Below are 22,050 nucleotides of genomic sequence, written 5' to 3' on the forward strand. Positions count from 1 at the left end.
ACTTGTCTTGAGAGTCACCTGGGACCCAGGAGGGACTACAGGGGTTCATGGGGGCAGAGATCAACATTCAGCCAATTGCAGGGGTCACTCTTGTCCCCTACCCCTCAGCATGGGCCCCAATGATTCTCTCACCTGCCATTTCCATTCTGCGGCCCAGCATCCTTCCTGCCCAGACCTCCTGGCCATGCTCCATGCCCAGAAATGGAAGGCTCCATTTCTGCAGCTGGTCCTCAGAGTTCACCCATGGAGCCCAGTGGGCAGCCCCCCCCCGACCTCAGTGTGGGTACCACAGGCTTGGGGTAGCTGTGTCCTCAAGCCAGGGGTGGTCAAGCAAGGCCTGACTCAGCTCCAGCCCCAGAGCCAGCGCCCTAGGCCCTCAGGTCCCCAGCCTTCCTCTACAGCAGAGCCTGCTAGTGAAGGGAGCTGCTCCAATGGTCCTGTATCATCTGTCATATGCTTTTGTCCAGGTCTCCAGTGCAGCCATTGCACAGCGACAGCACATGCCGAGGACCCTCCTATTCAGCAACGACAGGAAGCAGGCACATGACAGGGCTATTCACAAACTCTGCCTCCCCGGTGGAGTGGACATGCTCGTGATTGATCCACGTCATCACCTCCAGGCTCTCCTGGGAGACAGTGCTGCCACATTCCTCACATCTCAAGGGGCCTGCGCCCTGGCACCAGGAGCCTAAAGGCACTTCCTTGTTTTTGGCCTTGCTGCGCTCTCTCCAGCTCTGTGCCCTCCTGAGCCCTGAGAGGCTGAAGGAGGCTCCTGTGCAGGAACCTGCACCTGGGCCAGCCCTCCAGGGAGCTCTGAGGGTGGGGACACAGGCCTACTGCTCCTTGGTGGGCACGGGGATGCCCCTGGCAGGCCCCATTTTCTATCTCTGAGTCTTGGCTACCCTATCCATCTCCAGGCCAGGCTTTGAAGGCTGTGGGCACCCGCCCTTCCTTCCATCCAGGCCCGGGCTCCTCAGACCAGGCAGTGGGACCAGCTGGGCTCTCGTGCTCCAGAATTCCATTCTCAGACTCTCCACCCCCTCCCCACTCCGCCAGCTCTTTGTTCCTGTCCAGGATGCACCTGGACAGCCTCTGGCTCCTGATTGTTTTCTGTGGAGCCAGCTGGGCAACATCAGGGAGAAAGTGCCAGACTCAGGACGAAGTACCAGTGAGTGCTGGGGCTACATCCTTGGGAACCGACCAGGCCACCCTGAGGTACACACCTACTTCTCCAAAGGGGAGGGGCACTGCACACTTCCTGGGGTTCTGGAATTGAGAAAGTGGGGGAATCTCACAGGGCTTCAAGTTATACTAAGACTAAGGCAGCCCAGAGGAGGCAGAAACATGCCTGAGGAAGCTCCCTGGCCACCCATAGCCACAGCATCAGCAGGGAGGACCCCATCCTCTAGTCCAGCCCCCTTGAGGATGCTTCAGCCCACGTTGGCTTCTGGGGATCAAATAGCAACCCTGCGAGGAACCCCGTGTCTCTGAGCTGATCTGGGTGTATTTGTTTAGATATGGAAAGAGGCCCACATGGGGATGGGGCCTCATCCTGGGCTATACGGTGGGCAGGGACAGCCCTATGCATGCCAGGGCTTGTCCCTCACTACGCTAAGGATGGTCCTAAGCCAGCCCAGGCACTGGCCAGCAACCGCCAGAATATCAAACCACTCACCCCTTCCCCACTCTCCCTGTACCACCCTACCCCACTTTACAGAGCAGGGTACCTGGTAGCTGGGTCCAGGATGGGGCTGCTTCTTGGGGTCACCATATTGCAGAAGTGGAAACAGCCTCAACCTGTCACGAGTATTGGTGGCAGATCTGGTGGGGCTGGGGTGAGGTGGGGTGATGACCCAGGTGTCCAGACTCCTGCTCAGAGCAACCTGCTTCCTGCCTGATGGGTGCTGGTGAAATGCCTGTCTTGTGCTCTTCCCTGGCCCTTCCGGTTCTGCCTCCTCTTAGGACCGCAGACATCCTCCTTGGAACTCAGACTCACACACACACTAGATACTGGAGACATCCTCCAGGGGGTCCTGGGGTCTTCCTTTGCTCAGAGCCTGGCACGGGTCAGGTCGCTCTCCACCCTTGACCCATTCTCATGGTCACCCCAGCTCCGGGCCCTTCTCTCACATCCAGCATGCAACCCAGGCGCTCAGCAGGCAGGGCCCTGCCCAGGGAGCGTGGAGGCCCATCCTCCCAAGCCCCACCCTGCATCCTGCACAGCTGCGGCCCAGCAAAGTCCTGACCTGCCAGGATCAGAGCTCAAACCAGAGCTTTCCCAGCAACTTGGGATCCTGACTGGAATCCACCCCTCAACCACCTGATGCAAAAAGCATGGTGCCTGCAAACACAAGGCCCCTGTCAGTCCTTGTCCCCCACTTTAGAGACAACCTCGGACAGAACCCAGGCCAACCCACGGCTGTGGGCAGTGAGGCCCTGTAATGGTGGAACCGGAGAGCTAGCCACTGTGCCATTAGGGTATGCTCTGGACACCAGTCCCAAGTCACTGTGGATGGAGGGGTGTGAGATCCTTTCTGGCTTTCTCCCCTCCCCGAGAAACCTGTTTTCCTGCTCCCATCCATCAAAGCTGTGGCCCTGAAAGGTTCTAGAACCTTCCCTAAGGCAGAAATGATACCCTTCCCACAGTTGCTATCCTGGGACAGAAAGAGCAAGTGCCAGTTAAAGAAAGTAGAGCCCTTGGGCTGGCCCCACTGGGAGCCAGCTGTCCCATCACCAGAGGTCCAAGTGGGCGGAGGAGCCCCCACAAGCTCTACTAGTTTAGAGGTCAGGAAGTCACACTACAATAGGACCTCCTCCTCGTCTGCTCCTGAGACACCTAGCACGACAGGCAGATGTTTTGGGGAGGGCACCCCTACCTGAGGGGCATCAGCTAAGATACCCAGTGCTGCCCTCACTGCCCAGGGCTCCAGGGAGAGGTCACCCCACCTACCACTGTGATCAGTGTCCACTGCGTGCAGGGCCCAACACACCCATCTCAGCGGCCTATCACTGACCACAGCAGAATGACCTCCACACACTACAGCAGAAGACATGAGCTCAGTACCTGAATATCCCCAGGCCCTGGGCTGGTGAGTGGGGAGAAGCAGGAGCCACATGTGGTCCTAGATCAGTCCTCCCTATGCCTATCCCTGCCACCTAAGGTCTGGGGCGCTGAGCATTGTAAGTCAGGCCATAATAAGTGCCTGCAGCCATCAGCACCATTTGGGGGGCTTGAGAGCACTCACAGGACACACCTCAACTCAGGTGCTGGGCCCTGGGACTTCTGGGAGCAAGTCACTTACTGGATGGACCCCTGACAATGGAGAGGGGGTTTGCAGGCCCAGGAAGGGTGCCCCAGGTCACCCAGTGTGAAGTAGGAGGAAGCCACAAAGGCTCCTCTGCATGTGACATGTGATATGTGCAACGTGACAAGATGCAGTCCTGTTCCAGGCTGTGCTCATAGATTCATAATCATTCCACACAAGACGCATAGCAGAAAAACGCTTGACTGGTTGGCTGCCTCTGAGTGGTACAATTATAATTCTTTTTGGTTTCTCTATAATTTTGTATATTCTGAAAATTATCTCCAAGATACATTTCTTAAGAAACCAAAAAACCTCAAGGCACTGCCCCCTCTCCAGAACAGCGCGTGTCTGGGCTACAGCTGGAGCACGCCAGGCCCGCCAGCCTTGTAGGGCGGCTTGGACAGTGCTGCCGCGGCGTCAGCACCTGCTGCAGAACCTCTGGGCTCACCTGAGCCATCCCCCATCTCAGGCCCAGGCATCTGGCCAAGGCCGTGGCTGTGGCTGAAGCCCAGGGTGGGACCACTCCCAACCCTGTCAGGCACTCCCCCCAGAGCCCAAGGGGATGGAGGTTGGTTTCGGGCGCCCTCCTGGCCACAGCCAGTCCCAGAAAGTGGCCAGGGTCCTGTCCACACAAGGTCAGAAGGGCAGCAGAGAGTCATGAACTAGGAAAGCCCAAACCTGATGTTTCACCAATTTTAATACATTCAAGAATATTTAATAGAACAAAATAAAAAAGTATCAGCAGAAGCCCGTGGGCAAGAGAATGAGAAACATAACTGGCCCTTTTGCAGTAAAGTTTGTGCTTGAAGGGAAGAGGCAAAATGACTTCCTGGAGGCTTCGCATCAAATGTCACTGGACTAAAAGCACCTCAGAGTATCACTTTTAGGTATGTGTTAACCATCTAGAATCATTTCATAAAGCCAAGTGTTATAAGGATCCTATTAGAAAAAGTAAAAACTCACGCTTCTGGAATCTTCTCACCTGTGGACCCACGTGCAAATGAGGTGGGTCCCCAGACAGGTTAGGCCTGGGCCAGGACTTCCCTGCAGCCACCCTCTAACCTATCACCAATCCCAGGGCACAATGCTGGGTAATGCCAGCCACACAGACACAGCCCACCAGCAGCGGCTCTATTCCTCCAAAAGACGCCAGTGACATTCCCTGCAACCCCCGCCCCCAGGGCTGGCCCACTCAGCTAGAAAGGTGTGAACTGCAGACCCAAGATGTCTTCTCCCTCATAGGACAAGACAGTGCCCCCCACGTAATAAATAAACAAAAACATGACTGCAGATTAGACACACTGAGTCCAGACAGATTTGTGAGGGCAAATGGGAACAAAAGGAGGACTCAAAGAACCAAGTGGAGAGACAGTAAAGACTGTTAACAGTCCCTCAGGTGACAGCACAGGAACCTGTCAGCAGAGCAATCGAAATGAAAGAACCCGGGCTGTGAGGATGGGGACAGGCATCTACTGGAGTCTTCTTGTGCACTCAGAGGATAGGCTCTGCTCACCAGCCTCTCCTTCCTTAGCTGGAGTCGGGCATTTCACAAAAAGCCTCCAGTTGGAGCAGCAGCTGGAGCTGCCAGGTTAGGACTTCTAGCCAAGGCAGATGGGCATTTACCAGCCACTTGGTGACCGTGGGTCAGCACGCTGCACAGCCCGTTCATAATAATCACATTCTTTTCCAGGCTATAGACATGTCAAACTCCTAGTCTAGAACATCATGCTTGAATGCAGCACCCTCAGCCCACGCGCTGGCTGGCAGCCTTCTGTTGAGTCCCCTCCTTGTGGTCGGGGCAGCGATTCTGCTTCCAGTGGTAGCAGCTCTTCCTCACGCTACTTTGCAGGCGTCAAACATAGTTGTGTTTTGGAAGCAACAGGTCTTGACGTTGTTTAAACCAACACGGGATGTGGGCTCCCTGTTTCCAAGCAAGGCTGAGTCCCAGTCTGAGAGTCACCTCAACAGAACACCTTGTAATAAGGCTTTGTTGGGTTCAAACTGTGCAGGGGGTTGTGGCACAGCTGCTTGTTGCTCTGAACGTGGAGAGGCTGCACGGCAGGGGACCAACTCCATTACCGGGTTGCGGCAGCCTCTGCGATCCTCTGTATGGTGGCTGCCCTTGCAAGGAACGTTAAGGCACTTCCTTAAATTCTTGCCTAGGAGGATTATATCCGAGTGACTCAGAGTGACTTTAAATTATACTGTATGGGCTCCCTCAAGTTTAGCTGTTTCTCCTGCTACTGCCAACTTCATGCCTGGCTTTCACCATGCTAATGTTCAGGTTTTGTGTTGTATCTCTACGCTTACTAAAACAATTGAAATTTAGTACTATTACAACAAGAGCTATTTTTTCCCCCAACATTGTTCATGGGGAAAAAAAAATTTTTATTCTTTAAACTAGAGAATTTCTAATGACCAATTCTGTTGTCCAAAAACCTAAAGTCAGAGCTGGGTTAACAAGCCCCTTCAAGGGTGGAGGACAGGTTAGCAGAGCAGTGGCGAGGGGCCTGATGACAGAGGCCCAGCCTCGCGAACTGTTCAAGGACAGCAGAGAGCCAGGAATGCCAAGTCTTCATCACCTGTTAGCTCAAGCTGAAAACATCTAAATTGTGTTGGCTAGGAAGCCCTGTCACATGGAAGGAGTGGCTGTCCCACTGCTATAGTGACACACTCCTTTAAATAAAGCCCACAGAAAGGGCTGAGGCCCAACTGCCTGGTACCAGATGTAGAAATCTCTGTCAGGCACTGAGTCCCCTAATGGTTCACACGGTAACGGAAAGTGCACTGGCGCGCAGTCAAGGAGTGCCATGGCTAAAAGCTTTCATTAACCCCTGTGAGCTGCCCACATAATTTAATCCCCTTTCCCAAGTTTAGCTGTGTGTGAGACTTTTTTTTTTTTTTACTACCCCACAGCACTAACAAAGTTCAATATTCTCTTCAGAAGAAAAACTCCAGCAGCAAACCAGCGTGTGTGATGTGTGTTGAGCCCATGCTGACCTCTTCTGGATAGGTCATGTGGGAGGAGCCTGGTCTGTGCTGTGGGCTACACAGGTCCGAGTTCTCACAACTCAGAGGCCCTGGGCTGAAGGCTCAAACGCTTAGGGGCAGCCTAGAGAGTTACTGAAAGTTTTACGGGGCGCGTAGCTAATGGTGTTGGTGTCGCCTGGTAAATGTGGAGGGTCCTCCAGGTGTGCTCAGGTTTCAAAGTACTTGTAGATTGCCGTCACGTACAGCATCACGTTTTGCCAATCAGGCCGTTCAGTTCGCACCATTTCATTAATGTCCTGGCAGAGAAGGAAGAGGCCTGGTTAGAATTCCATGTCACCTCACCCAATAGCCTCCTGGCCGCAGCACTAGGGCTCCTGGGGCTGGAGAAGGGCCTTGAAGGACTTTTCTGGTCTAAGTCCGATCAAAAACGTCAAAGGCCTGACCAAGACACCTGCTCAACTCTACCAAGTGCCCCAGGAAGCACCTCCTCCCTAGGTGTCAGCGTTGCCTCTGAGCCGCCTGCCCCTGCTCAAGTCCCATACCAGGGTCACCCTGTTGCCCCGCAAGGCTGGGAGGGTTTCATCTACCACTGGGACTTCCTCCTCTACCTGCCTTTCTTCTTAAACTCTCCCTATGGTCACTTCTGAGACTGCTTCTCACCCCAGTTACCATTCTGGGAGAGCCTACATGCTGGAGGCTCCCAGAACTCAACATTCTAATACCCTTCACTATGGCGATCATCTGAAATCATCACTGATACTGTTTTCTAACTGTACGCTGCAGAATACCAGTAACGTGTAAGATGTTAACTGATGCAGGAGGACGAACGTGGGAAACTCTGGATGTTGACGTATGACCAGAGGCCTTCAAAAGAGACCCACTGTTGCTGAAGATCTGTGACTTTCTGAGGGAGCTGGTCTGAAGAGCACCACTCTGAGAGGTTCTTGGGGGCAGGGATGCACCAGCGCCCGCAGGATGCGAAGGGACACCCACTGCTAACTCAGTATAGAGAAAAGATAACGTTTGTTCAATAAAAATCCTGACTAAAAATTTTTTAGGGTGCAGAAACTGCCCACTTTTTATGTTAGAACTTTACATGTGATCTAAAATATTCAGATAATGAAAAATATTTCAATAACTACAACTTTTCTTTCTCTATATAAAACTGAATAGAAGCTACCCTAAAAAATATATTTCTATGAATTCAGAAGAAACATTTATATAACGCTACATGGACACTCTTATAGTATAAATATGAATGTAAACATTTCTTCAAAACTATCAGTTGTTACAAGGAAGGGTGATAGGGAAGTGGCACTGGGGGGCCCCAAGGGAGATCCTGGGGTCTCTGACCTGGCCCCATGGGTTCTTTACTCTGTGGAAATCCCCAAGCTGTGCACTGATGATCCTAAAAATACCTCAGTATACAGTTTATTTAATGACAGTGTCCCCAGGTGTGAAAGGATTGGCTTTGCATTTGGATATAGTATTATCTCCCAGCAATCAGAACTGGTGACAGAGCAAAAGCCTAACAGAACATGAGCTGCTGCAGGCGCTGAGCAGAGGCCTAAACAAGACCCTGAAACACGCAGGTTTTTGACAACTCATTTCTTGTACTGCGAGCAGCAGTTTCTCATGACCCCTGTGAAGAGCAGGAGCCACTTGTTCAGCCTGTAAAGCCGCCCTCCGAGACTCCGCACTCGCTCTACCCTCTCCCTCTAGTTTGACAAATTCATACAAACTGCTGGAACGTGCATCTGACACTGACATTTATAAACTTGCTACCATTTTCCTTCTGACTCCAAGGGTTCAGTTAAGGAAGAAGGTGACTCTAAGGAAGAATGTGGCTCAAGGTCTCCAGGGCTGAGGTCAAGACTACTCCACCCAATTCAGGGAACTTCCTTGGGACACTTCCTGTGAGGCATAAAGCGCCCATAGGGCAGAGGTGAAATCCTGTCTGCTCCCTCACCTAACTGGGCGCTTGCTTCTCTGGCGCAGGGCCTGCATCGCCTCGTTGTTATCACACTGCCACACCATCTGGGGACCTCCCTTAGTAAGAAGCGAGTGGTTCCTAATAAAAAGTAAGGCCCTGCCAGTGACTCCTAAGGGAAGAGGGGGGCTTACCAGTGTGGATTTGATGCCGACACTCTCAGCTGCCTGGAAGGCCAGGGTGAAGTTCCTTCTCTGTAAGAGAAACTGTGTGACTGGAGTGGACAAGCAAGACCAGAGAAAAGCAACCTGGACTATACAAGCTGCTGGGAAAGATGGATGCCCACTTCCACTTGGCACTAAAGCAAACTACCCAAGAGCCCTCCGATCTCCTACCTAACGCCAAGGGCCTGGCCACATACTCACCGCCCCATTGCAAGGCCCGGCCTGCTCTGCTTGTAACTAACTGTAGAACAATCCCCAAACATCCATTCCTTCTTCATTACAGAAAAGGGTCACTTCTGACACATTAGCCCTGAGATGCCTGGACATGGACCCCGAAATCTAATAAATACCTGTCAAGTGAGTTTTCTCCCTGTGGGAACCTTTGAAGGCTGTCTGAAGGGCAAGAGGCGGCTGATGTGGAGGTACACAGAGAACCAGAGGAGGGTTCGGGCCTGGGTCCTCTCCCAGTGCCCTGGCCAGGGGCCCTGTCCTTGAGCAGCTCCCTAAATGTAATGTCAGACCATAGCCTGGACTGCACGGAGTTATGCTTTTAGCCAGTCCTGGGCCAGGAGGTGGCAGGAGGCTGTGGTTGGTGCTGCCACACCACTCATGTCTTGAGCAGCTCTCTATGGTCAATTCTTGGTGAAGCCCTTGATCCTAAATGTTGTCACCAAGAAGGACCAATGGCTCCACTGAGAATGTCATTACCTGGGGAATTCTGGACCAGGCAAACATCCCACACAAGGTGGGTCAGGGACTGGCTGGCTCAGCACAGATAATCCAGACCCAAAATAAGACAAAGTCAGAACAGGGGCCATTGTGAGCCAACAATGTAGTGTATGAAACACCAATAGTGTGGTCCACATCAATGGAAGGCTCTGCCTCTATTTCTCACCCCTGCCAGGAGCCAGGCTGTTTTGTAACCTGCCTTACCTTATCTTGGCTGTTCAGTTCCTGATATGGAATGTGGGCTGGAAGGTAAGTATGCAGGAGAGCACAGAAGGCTAGCCCATCGTTCCAGCTGCTGCTAAAGTTTGTAATGTCAATATTCTGAAGGAAAAGAAGAAAAATATATAACCAACACATACTGTGATCTTCTCAGGAGAATACAGAGGAGGGTGGAGGAAGCCTGAGGTGCCACATGACCTCCAAATCTTGGGCAGCACCAGCCTCTGAAGCAAACACAGCGTGCTGGGGGTCCATGTCCCAAGACCTGGCCGGTGTCAATGACTAGCCCTTTCATCCATTCCCAAACTCATCCTACCCACCACCTGCAGATTGATGCTACTGCAGTGGCAAAAATTTGAGCCACCCTACCCTCACCTAGAAGAACCACAGGCACAAGAAGATGGTCCCACAGTTCCACAAGCTCTCGGGGCACTGGGGAGTATGAGTTCTAAGTTAAGAAGAGTTAGGATTCATCCTGATCTCCCTTATTAGGAACTCTAAGCTAAGATTTACAAAGATTAGGAACTCTGTATCCTGAAGACATCAACAGCCACCATCTTCATTAGGAGACATTAGGAGCTGAGAACCACCTTGACTTTTAAGTGGCACCTTAATTCCACATTTAAATTAAATTATTTGTGACTACAAAAGTAACATATCATTCAGAATATTTGGTTATGTGATAACGCAATTCAGCTAGTAGGTAGCCTTTACCCTTATTTGCAAGAACCCTTTTGAAGATAAAACTCCACCATTAAATTTGGGAAATGCGTACTTTATTAAAGTGCCACAAACTGAAAAAGAGAGCACTTCCCAAACACCTCATTTTATGTTTCATTGCTGATTTCATGCCATCTTCAACTTACTGAGGCCAAACCACCAGCTCTTGGGTACCAGGTTCTACAGAACAATACTAATGTTATTCCTATTTGTACAGTTTTACAAAGTTTGCTGTTCCTTACTCCGTTTACAGAATGTCAGGTCTGACACCAAGTATGTGGACTGTGGCTCATGGACGAGGGGCAGGTGTTGGGGTTGGGGACCAGGACAGGAGACTGGCCTTTCACTGGAGACTTCCTAAGTTTCGCCATCAAAATGATTGTCTGGCCCTTCACTACAGTTGCCCAGGATAGTGCCCTCTGGGGTTTCCTACTCAAACACAAACCTTCTGAAAGGCTGCAGCTCTATGGGCAGTTACTCCAGAGATCACATCCCCTCAGTAACCTGATTATCTGCTCCTGACAGCTCAAAGATCTGACCTGGAGGCACGGGTCATAAACTCCTATGAGGAAAGTTACCACATTACGGCACAAATAAATAAATGCAAACCTGCCAAGAGCCACAGGAAATGTCTCAGTAAGCCTGTGGTGAGCGTCCTGCCTAAGAGTGCACCTGCCAGCAATCCAGTGACACCAAACGATGGAGCCTGGGCAGATCCCCCCTGCCTCGGTGCTGAGGTACTCACACTTCCTGGCCATGAAGACACAGCGCTGCTACATTCCTGACAGGCTTAGGCTACCCTTCAAGGGGGCTTTGCTTTGGCAGATAACGACGCTCATGGCCTCTTATGACAGTGCAACAACTGGCACCTGACAGTTACTGCTGGTAACTGCTGCAGCAAACTTGCCTCTTTTATCTCATCCGAATCTCAGGAAGTAGCCAGTCCGGGCCTCTGCTCCATCTGGGAGGAGACCAGGGAAGGGAAGTGACCTGTCCAAGGTGCTGGGCTGGCAGGGAGAAGTCAGGGAAGGGAACCCTTGTCCCAAGCATCTTACAGGTGACATGTCATTTAATTCTCACAATCACCCAGGAGTGTTTTTAAATAAAAGAAGCTGGGGCTCAGGCCTCAGTCACATATCTAGTCTGGGTGATTATTCAAACTCAGATGTAAGTCCTAAGTCTGTCAAGGACCAAGGATGCTGGGCATCACTGCATGAACAGTGGCACAAAAACTTCTTAACGATGTGTCCCCACTCTGTGCAAGGCCAATAGCAGCATATGCTGCTGAGGACTCCCAACTCTTGCTCCCAGAGTTCATGTTCACTTCTGGAGGAAAATAAATCTCCATTTCCTGCCACTGTGGCCCCTTCTCCAGCTCCATGAAAGGCAGGTGTCTCTGGCAGAGTCGCCTACGTGTCTGGCCTCACCACGCCTCGTGCCAAAGGCTCCTGCACAAGAGGAAACCACTGCGCCCCAGCTCCCCAGCTGTGGGAGCCCCAGCCTTTCCCAGCTTCCTCAAGACAAACCCAACCTCAAACCTGGCCTCTCCAGTCAGAGCTGCAACTTCATTTACAAAACAAGTCAAAGTGGATTTAAACAATGAGGAAACAATGACTCCTTGAGTTCCAGGACAGGGGGAGTTACCTTTAAGGACCTGACAAACTTCCAAATCAAAACAACTCAAGCCCAAACCCAGGCAGGCTGGCTCGGGTGACCACCTCTCTTACCCTCTGGGAGCTGGAGGGAGGGCAGACCCAGTGTTCTACGTGGCACAGGACAACAAGGCCAATAAGCACCAAACCCAAGTGAGACCTCTGAGATCCCCCTACTTCCCCCTCCACCCCCGAACCAGGTCCAGAGAATGACCTTGAAATCAGTGTGTTTCAAGGGAAGTGGGGAAAAGCCTTCGGCCTAAGAGACTAGGCCTGCACCTTCTGTTCCCCATCTCGTTATTTGTTTTTAATGTTTAGGGCTGAAAAATCAAACTATTATGAATTTACGCAGACCAAATATAGAAAGTGCACTAACAACAAATCTGGTTCTCTGAGGCTGAAATGCACGGTGAAGACAGCTCCTTTCTGGAACTCTTAATTTCATAGCTATCACAGCCTGTTAACGTATTGACAAGATTAATAGGAATGTACAGAAGGCAAAAAATTGTATAAAATCACCAGAGAATAGCTATTCCCATAGGAGGCAGGTCCTTCCCTGCTCCATAAAGATCACTTGACCCAAAGCTGTGACCAGTGCCTAGCTAGGCCCCCTGCTCACTCCCCTGTCCCTTAGGCACTGCCATGCACACATGGAGCCACATCCCTCCAGCTGTGTCTGAACCAGGACCACAAGTGGGGTCCAGACACCAAGGGCAGAAGATCCTGGGGCCCTAACTGGGTTTCCTTGGTGATAAAGACCAGAGGGGCAGACGTGTTCACAGGTTATCACTAGAATTGGCCTCTAGCCAACTCCTTTCTTCATTCCTCTGCTCTCCTCCTAGACTCTGCAGAAGGGCTTTGAGTAGAGTGACAATAGGCACAGGTAGTTCAACCTGCCTGTTGCTTCCTGGTCCTTATAATTTATGATTGCTTTACTTGCTCATGAGGGCCCTGGATTTTCTTAGCAACTAAGGAAAAAAGCTGAGGTATTTGTGCCTTGGACAAAAGTAACTAAACACTACCTGTATAAAGCCTTCGGGTGGGGTCTGAGCCAGGCCTGGTGCTTGCTGGGTGCTGGTGTGAGGTCCCCCCAGTTAGCAGCTTCTCTCCTATAAAGTGGATAACCCTCAGCCCATTTAAGATGACAAGTCATTAATACCATAGTAAGGGGTTTTTATGGTTTCTCACTTGTTTTAGAAGAGACAGATACTTTGTAGCAGATGGCATCAATACCATTCAGGACACCAAGAGGCAACAGAACACCAAGAATGTCCTCAGGCTGCTCTTGTCTCACGGAAGCCCTTACTCCTGGCCATATGGTTACAATTCCACTGACTCTCCCTGTACTCAGGTAACTGGTAAACCTCTGCCACCCAAAACGGCCTTCAAAATCCCAACTTTTAAGTATTCATTCAAAACACACTGGTAGAAAATGTGCTCTATAATCACTTGTTTCAAAGTGATTCGAAACGAGGCACTGTGCCTTTCTAGCAGGGGTGATGTGGCCTCCAAGTGTGGCTCTGTCTTCCGTAGGTCTCCAAAGAAAACAAAGTGTGTGCTAGAGTTGCGTTCTCCCACTGGTGGTAAAGGAGACCTTCCCTGGAGAGAAGGAGCAAGGAGCTGAAGCCCCCAAGGCAACATCCTCAGATGTGCAGCTGAGCCTGTGGGTGGAGGATCTGGAGACAGAATCCTCACTGGAGGGTTCATTCACCCATTCAATGAGTCCTCATCTAGACCAGACCCTGGATCGGGCCCCAGCTATCCTGGAAAGGGCCGTCTTGTAGGACAGAGCCTGACAGTCGGACCTGACATGAACCTGGGCTCAAGGCAGGTGTCAAAGGTAAGTGTGGTTGAACTGGGGACAGGGAATGTTAGGAGCAGCTGGGTGGTAACTGCAGAGGCCTCTGTGAGAAGGTCTTGGGCAGTGGGTGGAGAAAAAAAATGAGGGCTGCAGAGATACTTCAGAGGTAAAGCGAATTGGACTTGGTGACAGACTGGATATGAGAAGTGAGAGCGCATGCAGTGCCAAGGATGGCTGTGATTTCTGTTAGAAGAAATGAATATCAGTGGGGACCATCAATGGACACAAAGTTCAATGGGGGTGGAGAAAACGATTTACATTTGTGGTGCTTTTGAGATACCCACAGGGAGGTACCTAGTGGTTCTGACATGAGGGTCTAGAACTTGGGAATATAAATGTGCAAGGACAGTGACTAAAATAGCATCCAGGTGAGATCACCTAGGGATGGTCAGAGCGGACTGGGAAGGAAGGAGGCCTCAGACCAAGCCCCTTGGAGATCGTACACGTAAGGGTAGCACAGAGTATAGCCTTCAATGGGACATGGGATAGCCAGCAGGTGGGAGAAAAGTCAGAAGCCAAAGGTAGAGAGAGGCTGATAGCATCAGTGTTGCTGAGAAGACAAACTTAAAAAATCTCCTAAACTTAGTAACGTTTGGGTTGCCATTAATCATTGGTGAGCGATGACAAATTATTATGGGAAGAGCACTCAGGCATTTTTAAGAAGTTACTATATCACAAAGTTAAATGATCAGTTATAGTTTTACAACTTTCACAGATAAGATTTTTTTATAGCATGTTTACTTCACAAAGGTTGTCTAGAAATGGAATTTCTATTTTCAAAAGTGGCATTTTTAGGGCATGAGGAAAGGCCTTGACTGTAAAACATATCTTCCAGTGCATTTCTCTCCAGGGACAAGGGCCTTCTTATGCTCTGAAGATTAACCAAGGGGCTACAGGGTCTGGGACCCTCCACTCTGCAAATGTCCTGAGTCCCACCCACATCGACAGCCTCCGGAGTAGGCCAGCTGGCCTCTTTAAAATAAACTATTCTTAAAGCCCCGAGCTAGCTGTTTTAAGGGGAATATGCACACTAATGGAAGGACTGTCTACTGTTCACCATTTACTGGTGAGAATGCCAAGCTCTCTAAGGAAACAATTTTCTTTTTAAAATAGAGACACACAGTAATTATAATGAAAGTTCCTAATTAATGAATTCGGATTTAGCATTTAGTTTTCAGATCACTTCAGGGCTTCTCTGCTATACAAGATAAGTCTGTTTGGACTAGGGCGAAAAAAAACAAGAGGGTTATGATACGTGCCAGAACAAAAGTTCAAAAAATGAACTTTTTGACTCAGACTCAAATGAGGCGCTCTGCCCCTTTTCTCCTAAATGCGCATGTCCTTCTGTCCAGGAAACGTCGACTAAGTGATCTGAAGGGATAGGCAGACGTGGCCTATTTCACAGGACCATCTGCTGTCCTTTTTACTCTCATAAAAACTTAGACTTAGACTTGTAACATTGCCCAACACCTTCACACCCTGTGCAGAACTGGCTGGGTGTTTTCTACTCGCTGCTTCTTGAGCTGGGAAAGAGCCATCTCCTGCTCCTGTGACTTTAGATAGATGCTGTTCTCTGACTGTGGCCTTCAGGTGGGCAGTGTTTCAGCATGCCTTTATATGCATTGAGAGTTGAGGGGTGGGTTATAAGAGCCAAAAAATTATACAAATCTCCACCAAAAAAAAAAAAAGATTTAAAATGTCATAAAACATCTTTAAATGTTGTAATTTGTCTGAAGTTTAGTTAAGGGTCATAAAATACACCCCCAAATACCACATGTTCTTTAAATAGTTATTAAGGGTCTGATCTATTTAAGGAAATGCCACTTTTATGGGCATAAGGCAAGAAGCCAAAAACCATGATTCATCTCTCTGCTAACACGAGCAAGCACCAATTTCCTTATGCCTGGCCACAGGTCCAAACACAGTAGAGGCAGGGTCCTACTCATGACTGATATACTGGGAATGATACATGCTGGAGGGTCACAACCTAGCCTTCAGAAGGTAGGAATGAATTACAAACACAAGCCTTGCTCACAGTGCCTCAGCTGGGTCAGCCCCAGGCCGTGAGGCAGGGTTCGGAGGGAGTTTGGGAGTTGGGACTGAAGCAGGTGGGGTGTGCCTTTTTCTGTGTGGTATGGTGGTGGTAGAGGATGTAATTTCTAAAAAGACAGGGAAAAAAACATCAAGAGGCAGTTTTTACCATTTCCAGGAGTGACTGTTAAACACAGAAGGCCCTGGAAGTAATAAGCACTAAAGCCTGCTTGGTGCCAGGGTTGCCACGGTGTAAACTGGCAGATCCACTTTGGTTGCAGATCTAAGGATGTCTCTCTGGGAACTTTAGCACTGTCTCCTTTTTGAAGTTTAGCCAAACTTTGCTCCAGGTCAGGGAAAGGGAGGGGAGGGTATGTGTCCAGGGAGAGTCTGAGGCTCGCTCATCATGAGGCCCAGGTGTTCTGTGACAAAGAGGAAGGAAGGAAGGAAGACAGGGTAGATAGTCCAGGGTGAGCCAGCAACCCTGAAAGCAGAGTCTTGCATCATGTTCCCCCTAGGGTGGGGGGCAAGTTCTTATAAGGACCCTCAATCCTCACTGTGTGTCAGAATCCCATGCAAAGCCTTTTCAAGGTGACAAATGCTTGGCTCTACCCTAGGGAGACTGATGCAACTGGTACAGGCACCACTGTCTTTAAAGGTCCCAAGATGACATCAGGGTGCAGCTAAGAGGCAGGACTGCTCATCTGAAAACTGAAGGTGGATGGAAGTACAATGGACAGGAACATGCAAAAGGTTAAATCCCTGAGTTCATGATGATGCTCACAGAAGCGCACCAGCCCAGTCTAGAAACCACTGATGATCTTGAGTGCTGGCAAATCAAGGGAGAGAATCAAGTACTGGATGAATTTTCCTGACCAAACTGGACACCAAGGCAATCAAACGGCTGATGAAGGAAAGTCTCAGTAAAGAGGAATCTAACGCATGAAAGAGGGGTGACTGACAGAATTAGAATGGCACCATTTGGCAATAACAATTTCAGTGGTGGTGACATCACATAAAGAAAGGGTCCGTTCTACTCTACTCTCCCTGGACGGATGGACGCAACTCTGTAGCGCAGGTATTTCTCTCAAAAATGTGAAATGGAACCAGATCTAACTTCTCACTCTATCTACAGTTTATACCAGGGATGGCACCAAAGGGATGCAGTTACCAAAACCTAAAATGTAGAAGAGCCATAGGACACATGGTCCAGTTCTTTCAAAAAAGACAAACTAAAAGAGCAGGGGGAAGAGGGAGGGAAATTTTAAGATTAAAAAAGACTTAAAAAAGGGATAGTATCCAAATGCAATGTGTGAACTTTACCTGGATCTTAATTCAAGCAAATCAACTGTAAACTAACTATGATTCAATCGGGAAGTTTGAATTCCATCTAAGTATGTGATGATTAAATGGTTGGGATTTATCTGCTTTGGAATCATTCAGGTGGGGGCAGGAGAGAGGATCATGTGCCAGTGACTTGTAGCAGGGTGATGTGTACAGGAAGGTCATTTTACAATTCTCATTACTTTAGTGTATATTTGAAAATTTCCATGAAGAACAAACAAACCTACAACTCAATAATAAAAAGAAAAACAATCCAATTGCTCAAATGTAAAAGTGGGTAAAGGACCTGAATAGACAGTTCTCCAAAGAAAACAGACAAATGGTCAACAGCACAGGAGAAGATGCTCAACTCTATTAGTCACTGCAGAAATGCAAATCAAAACTATAATGAGTTACTACTACATTCCACTAGGATGCAAATTATTTTAAAAAATAGAAACAATGAGTGCTGGTGAGGATGTGGAGAAATTAGAAACCTCAGACACACTGCTGGTGAGAATGTAAAATGATGCAGCCACTGTTGAAAAGTTTGGCAGTTCTTCAATAAGTTAAACATGGAATTATATCACCTAGCAATTCCACTCCTAGGTATATACCTAAAAAAATGAAAATAAATACCTAGACAGGAATGTTTATAGCCACAATAGCCAAAAGGTGGATACCCAATTGTCTACCAATGAAGAAATGTAAAATCATACAATGGATTCTTTTAGGTATATCATACAATGGATTCTTTTTGGTATATCATACAATGGATTCTTTTTGATCCACAGAAGAAATGAAGTACTGACATATGCTACAATGTGGACAGTCCTGAAACATTGTAAGTGAAAATTATTTACAAAGGCCACATATTATATGATTCCATTTATATGAAATATCCAAAATAGTGAAATCTAGATGGAAAGCAGATTAGTGGGTGTCGGGCTGGGGGACCAGAAATAGGGAGTGATTGCTAATGGTTATGGTTCAACAACTCTATACACCAGGTATATCTCAGAAGCAACTAACTTTTCCTAGAGCATTTACTGAGAAGTTACATGTTTAAATGCAGTGATTCACGACTGGGCTTAATGGGCATTTGTCCTATCCCCCAAAGGCTTCCCCAAAAATAAGTGTGTCTGAGGGGGAAAAAACTCAATATTCCAAAACATCCTTGGGATGCTCTCCTTTAGTTTATCCTTAGGACAAGGTCATCAATTTTGTACTCAGGCTCTAAAACAGAAGGAGGCAGTGCAATTTGGGTGGTGCGGGCCTTGAAAGTCGCCCAAAGCAAGCCGCCACAACTCACATGAAAACCCTGCTCAAGTGCCTTCTCTGAGAAAAGGCTCTTCAGTCTATGCTAGAACCTTCTGGTGATAGGAAGGAAGCTCTTTACCTCACAAGGCTGACTGCTCCACTTTAAGAAATTCTTTATGTTGATTTGAAAGCCACCTCTCTGTTGATCATTATTTGAAAAGCAGAGGGGTATGGCAGAGGAATCATGGGTTTTAGAGTCCCATGGCCCTGGGTTTTGAAGGTTGGGGCTACTTTTTTTTACTAGCTATAGGACTGTGAGCACAAAGTTTAACTTGGAACAAGTATCAACTTTCTCATATGCAAAATAGAAAAAAATATGCAACTATGAGGATTTAATAAGACAGTGTCTGTAAGGTACATGGAACAGCACCTCTAGCTGGAGCTCGGCATATCCTGTCTCTTTCTCCCTATTGATCCCACCTTCCAAAACACAAACAAGTATGAAACAGGAGACTGCTCCTCCCGCCCAGGAGAGCTGTGAGTACCAGAAGATAGGCACACTGGTTCCAAGTCTTCTTCTTTAGTCAGTACCCAAAACTTCAACACCTGCCATTTAGGCCAGAGATGAAGGTTTGATGGCTGTGTGAGCAGTCAGAAAGAGTTCAGTCACAGGTCTCCGATGCATCTATTGCAATGAATAGCACTTACATAACTTTATCTCTCAGGTTGGTTCTTCATCAAGCACTGAACAGATAACTTGGAACACTGCAAAGGTTTGCTGATTAATGTGCTGGTTTAAGAAAATTCTGAGGGAAAGTAGAGAAAATCCAGGAAAAAAAGTCCAGAGGATCTGAAAGCTTTAGTGTAATGATAGGGAAGGAAGAGAGAGAGGGAGGGAGAGAAGGAGGGAGAAGCGGGGATGGGGAGAGACCTCTAGTTTCTAAAAATGAGGGCTGCTAGAAGATAACACTTTATAAAAAGTGAAGGATAGAGTATCTCTGTACTTGTTCAAATACCTTTAATTCAAAAAATATAATTTATGCAAAAAAGTATACTACCACAGTGACTACAGTATATTATTAATTCAATATGGAGAAAAGACTAAGACCACAGCACTGGTGGTGAACCCCGAGTGGAGAAGATATCCATTTGGATGCAGCCTTATTTTCTTGGTATTCGCATTTCAGAGGAAGATCGCTCACCTGCCCTGCCCTGCCCTGCCTCTCGGAGTACCTTCTGATGCATGCCAGAACAGAATGTGAGCCTTAAGAGGACCACTGGTCTTCCCTGGCACAGTACTTTCCATTTCTGAAATCGTAGTTAATGTATTTGGTTTGACTCAGGACAACAAAGAACGAGGCAGCCTGGATGTGAAGTGGCCCGCAGTCATGCAGTAGCTTGGGAAGGAAATGATCTCAGGAAAGAGATGCTCAATATAGCGTGCTCACCTTAAGATGAACTTATTTTATTGCTTACAGCAGGAACTGAAGTGTTCTTTTAAATCTGTCAGTGTATTAGTTTCTACACCTACAAGATACCTTTTTGGCAGAAGGGAAATGGCAAAACATCTAAAAAAGGTAACACCTTTTAGGTAACACCTGTGGTACCACCCTCTTGTAATTCTCTCCAAAGCCCCAAACTCAATTAACTTATCTTTTCTGTAGTGCAATAAATAAAGGGAAATGGTAAAACACTTTTCTTTGGACCAAATATAACCAGGCACCACCAGTGAAGAACATGATGGTGTTGTCACAGGGTCCCAGAGTAGAGCTGTATTCCACTGGGGCCCCTTGTGTGGCACCTTACTCCTTATCCCATACTTACTTTTCCTGTTTTATTTTACATATGCATTGGTTACAATCTCTTTTTGTTGGTTTCCTGGCATAAAACACATTAAAATGCAGCCAGAGAGAGGGGGTTGAGAGCCAAAAGCAGGGCTACAATGGTAGCTGAAAGAAGTGTAAAGGCCCCTCAAAACTGGATTCTATGTAGCATGGTAATGAATCCTTGAGATTACAAATCTGAGTTTTAAAAAAAGTTAAATTATGCCCAGAAAAAGGGATATTTTTAAAAAGGCCTGGAAATATAATTATGTTTCAGAAATAATTGTGAAAGTTCCCTGAGGGCAAAGGTCATGCTCTAGACAGCATTATATCTCTCCTTGTATTTAATGCCCTCTGTTTGTGCACAGTAAGTGTTAAACATATTTAATGACTGATTTAGAGCAAAAAAAATTTTTTTAAAAAATTTTCACCAGTTTAGATGCTTGAAGGAAAGAGTCTGCATTACAAAGATGCATCCACCAAGAAGCCTTCCCTCACAGAAGACACAAATCTCAGGAATCATTCTGTCACCATGGCCAATAATGGAATTCTGTCTTGCTTGGCAACTTATGATCTGATACCTAACCCAATAAGGTGGCATCCTTTGTTTCTTCCACGATTTTCTCTCCAGAGTACTGAGATGAAAAATATGGTGCATTTTATCAACAGGGATCCAAAAGTCCACTCATCTGCAATCTACCAAAATATCTCTTCAACGAAAAGATTATTCTTTTTTCTCTCTCCTTTAAAACATCTTTCCCTTTGAGGATAGATGTGTCCTCTTCCTTTCACCTCTGATATTATGGCAGCTCTTAATGCCATCCTTCCAAACTAAAATAAGAGTCTATGGGCCGAAAAATTAACCTCACTCCATACCTCACACGCTTCAGAAAAATTAATTCAAAATGGATCAAACACCTAAATGTAAAACCTGAAACTATAAAAATTCCATAAAAGGAAAGGAGAAAATCTCTGAGACCTTGGATTAGGGAAAAGTTGCTTACATATAACAGTAAAAGCACACATGAAAGAAAAAATAAATATAAAAGAAAAAATAAATATAAATTAGATGCCACCAAAATATGAACTTCTGTGCTTTGAAAGATACTTTTAAGAGACTGAAAAGTCAAGTCATAGCCTGGGAGAAAATATTTGAAAATCATGTATTTATAAAGAATTTGTGTCCAGAATATTTAAAAGCAATCTCAAAGCTCAGTAAGAAAACAACATGATAAGAAAACGGGCAAAAGATTTGAATAAACACTTCAGCAAGGAAGATACACAAATAACAAATAAGCATATGGAAAGATGCTCAAAACCACTAATTCATAGGTAATTGCAAAATCAAAACCATGGTATCATTATTCACCTAATTAGAATGGCTAGAGGCCAACCACACAAAGTCGTGGAGAGGAGGTAAAGGAACGGGAATGCTCACACACTACTGGTGGAACTGTAAGAGAGTATAGTCACTCTGAAAGACAGTTTGACAGCTTCTTAAAAAGCTAAACTTACACTTACCACATGATCCAGCCAATTCACTTTCCAGATGTCTATACAAACACCTGCACATGAATGTTCAAAGGAGCTTTACTTATAATAACCAATAACTGGAAACAACTCAAATGTCCATCAATAGCTAAATGAATAAACAAATTGTGGTATATCCCTAAAACGAACTATTCCTCAGAGAAAAAAGAGAAATGAACTTTTGATATATGCAACCATATAAATGAATCTCAAAATAATTATGCTACATGAGAAAAGCCAGAACCGCCCCCCCCACCAAATTATATACACTATGATTGCATTTATACATAACTATTTAAAAAAATGCAAATACTATACAGTGACAGCAGATCAGTGTTTGCCTGGGGATGGTGATGGTGGTGACAATGGTGGTGGAGGAGGAGGAGGCAGGATGAAAGGAGTACAAGGGGCTTGAGGAAATTTCCATGGAGATGGTGTGTTCATCACGTGTA

At 47.3% G+C, this 22,050-nt stretch overlaps 1 protein-coding gene across 7 annotated transcripts in view; it reads right to left on the reverse strand.

The window, feature by feature from the left end:
* Positions 1-3,984: 3,984 nt before the first annotated feature.
* SPECC1L (sperm antigen with calponin homology and coiled-coil domains 1 like) overlaps positions 3,985-22,050 on the reverse strand; it is a 121,771-nt gene continuing 103,705 nt past the window's right edge. For 4 of the 7 annotated variants that reach the window (XM_039847722.1, XM_039847721.1, XM_039847728.1 and 1 more), the window contains 3 exons: positions 9,384-9,500; positions 8,421-8,480; positions 3,985-6,592 (listed from right to left, as the gene is read on the reverse strand). In XM_039847722.1, the coding sequence (XP_039703656.1) occupies positions 6,503-6,592; positions 8,421-8,480; positions 9,384-9,500 (267 nt within the window). In that variant the 3' untranslated portion in view covers positions 3,985-6,502. The remainder of the gene's footprint in view (positions 6,593-8,420; positions 8,481-9,383; positions 9,501-22,050) is intronic. The other 3 variants (XM_039847725.1, XM_039847724.1, XM_039847726.1) reach the window with 1 other exon arrangement.

This window comes from Pteropus medius, unplaced genomic scaffold, assembly GCF_902729225.1.
Source record: "Pteropus medius unplaced genomic scaffold, Ma_sr-lr_union100, whole genome shotgun sequence".
In the NCBI taxonomy this organism is placed as follows: domain Eukaryota; kingdom Metazoa; phylum Chordata; class Mammalia; order Chiroptera; family Pteropodidae; genus Pteropus; species Pteropus medius.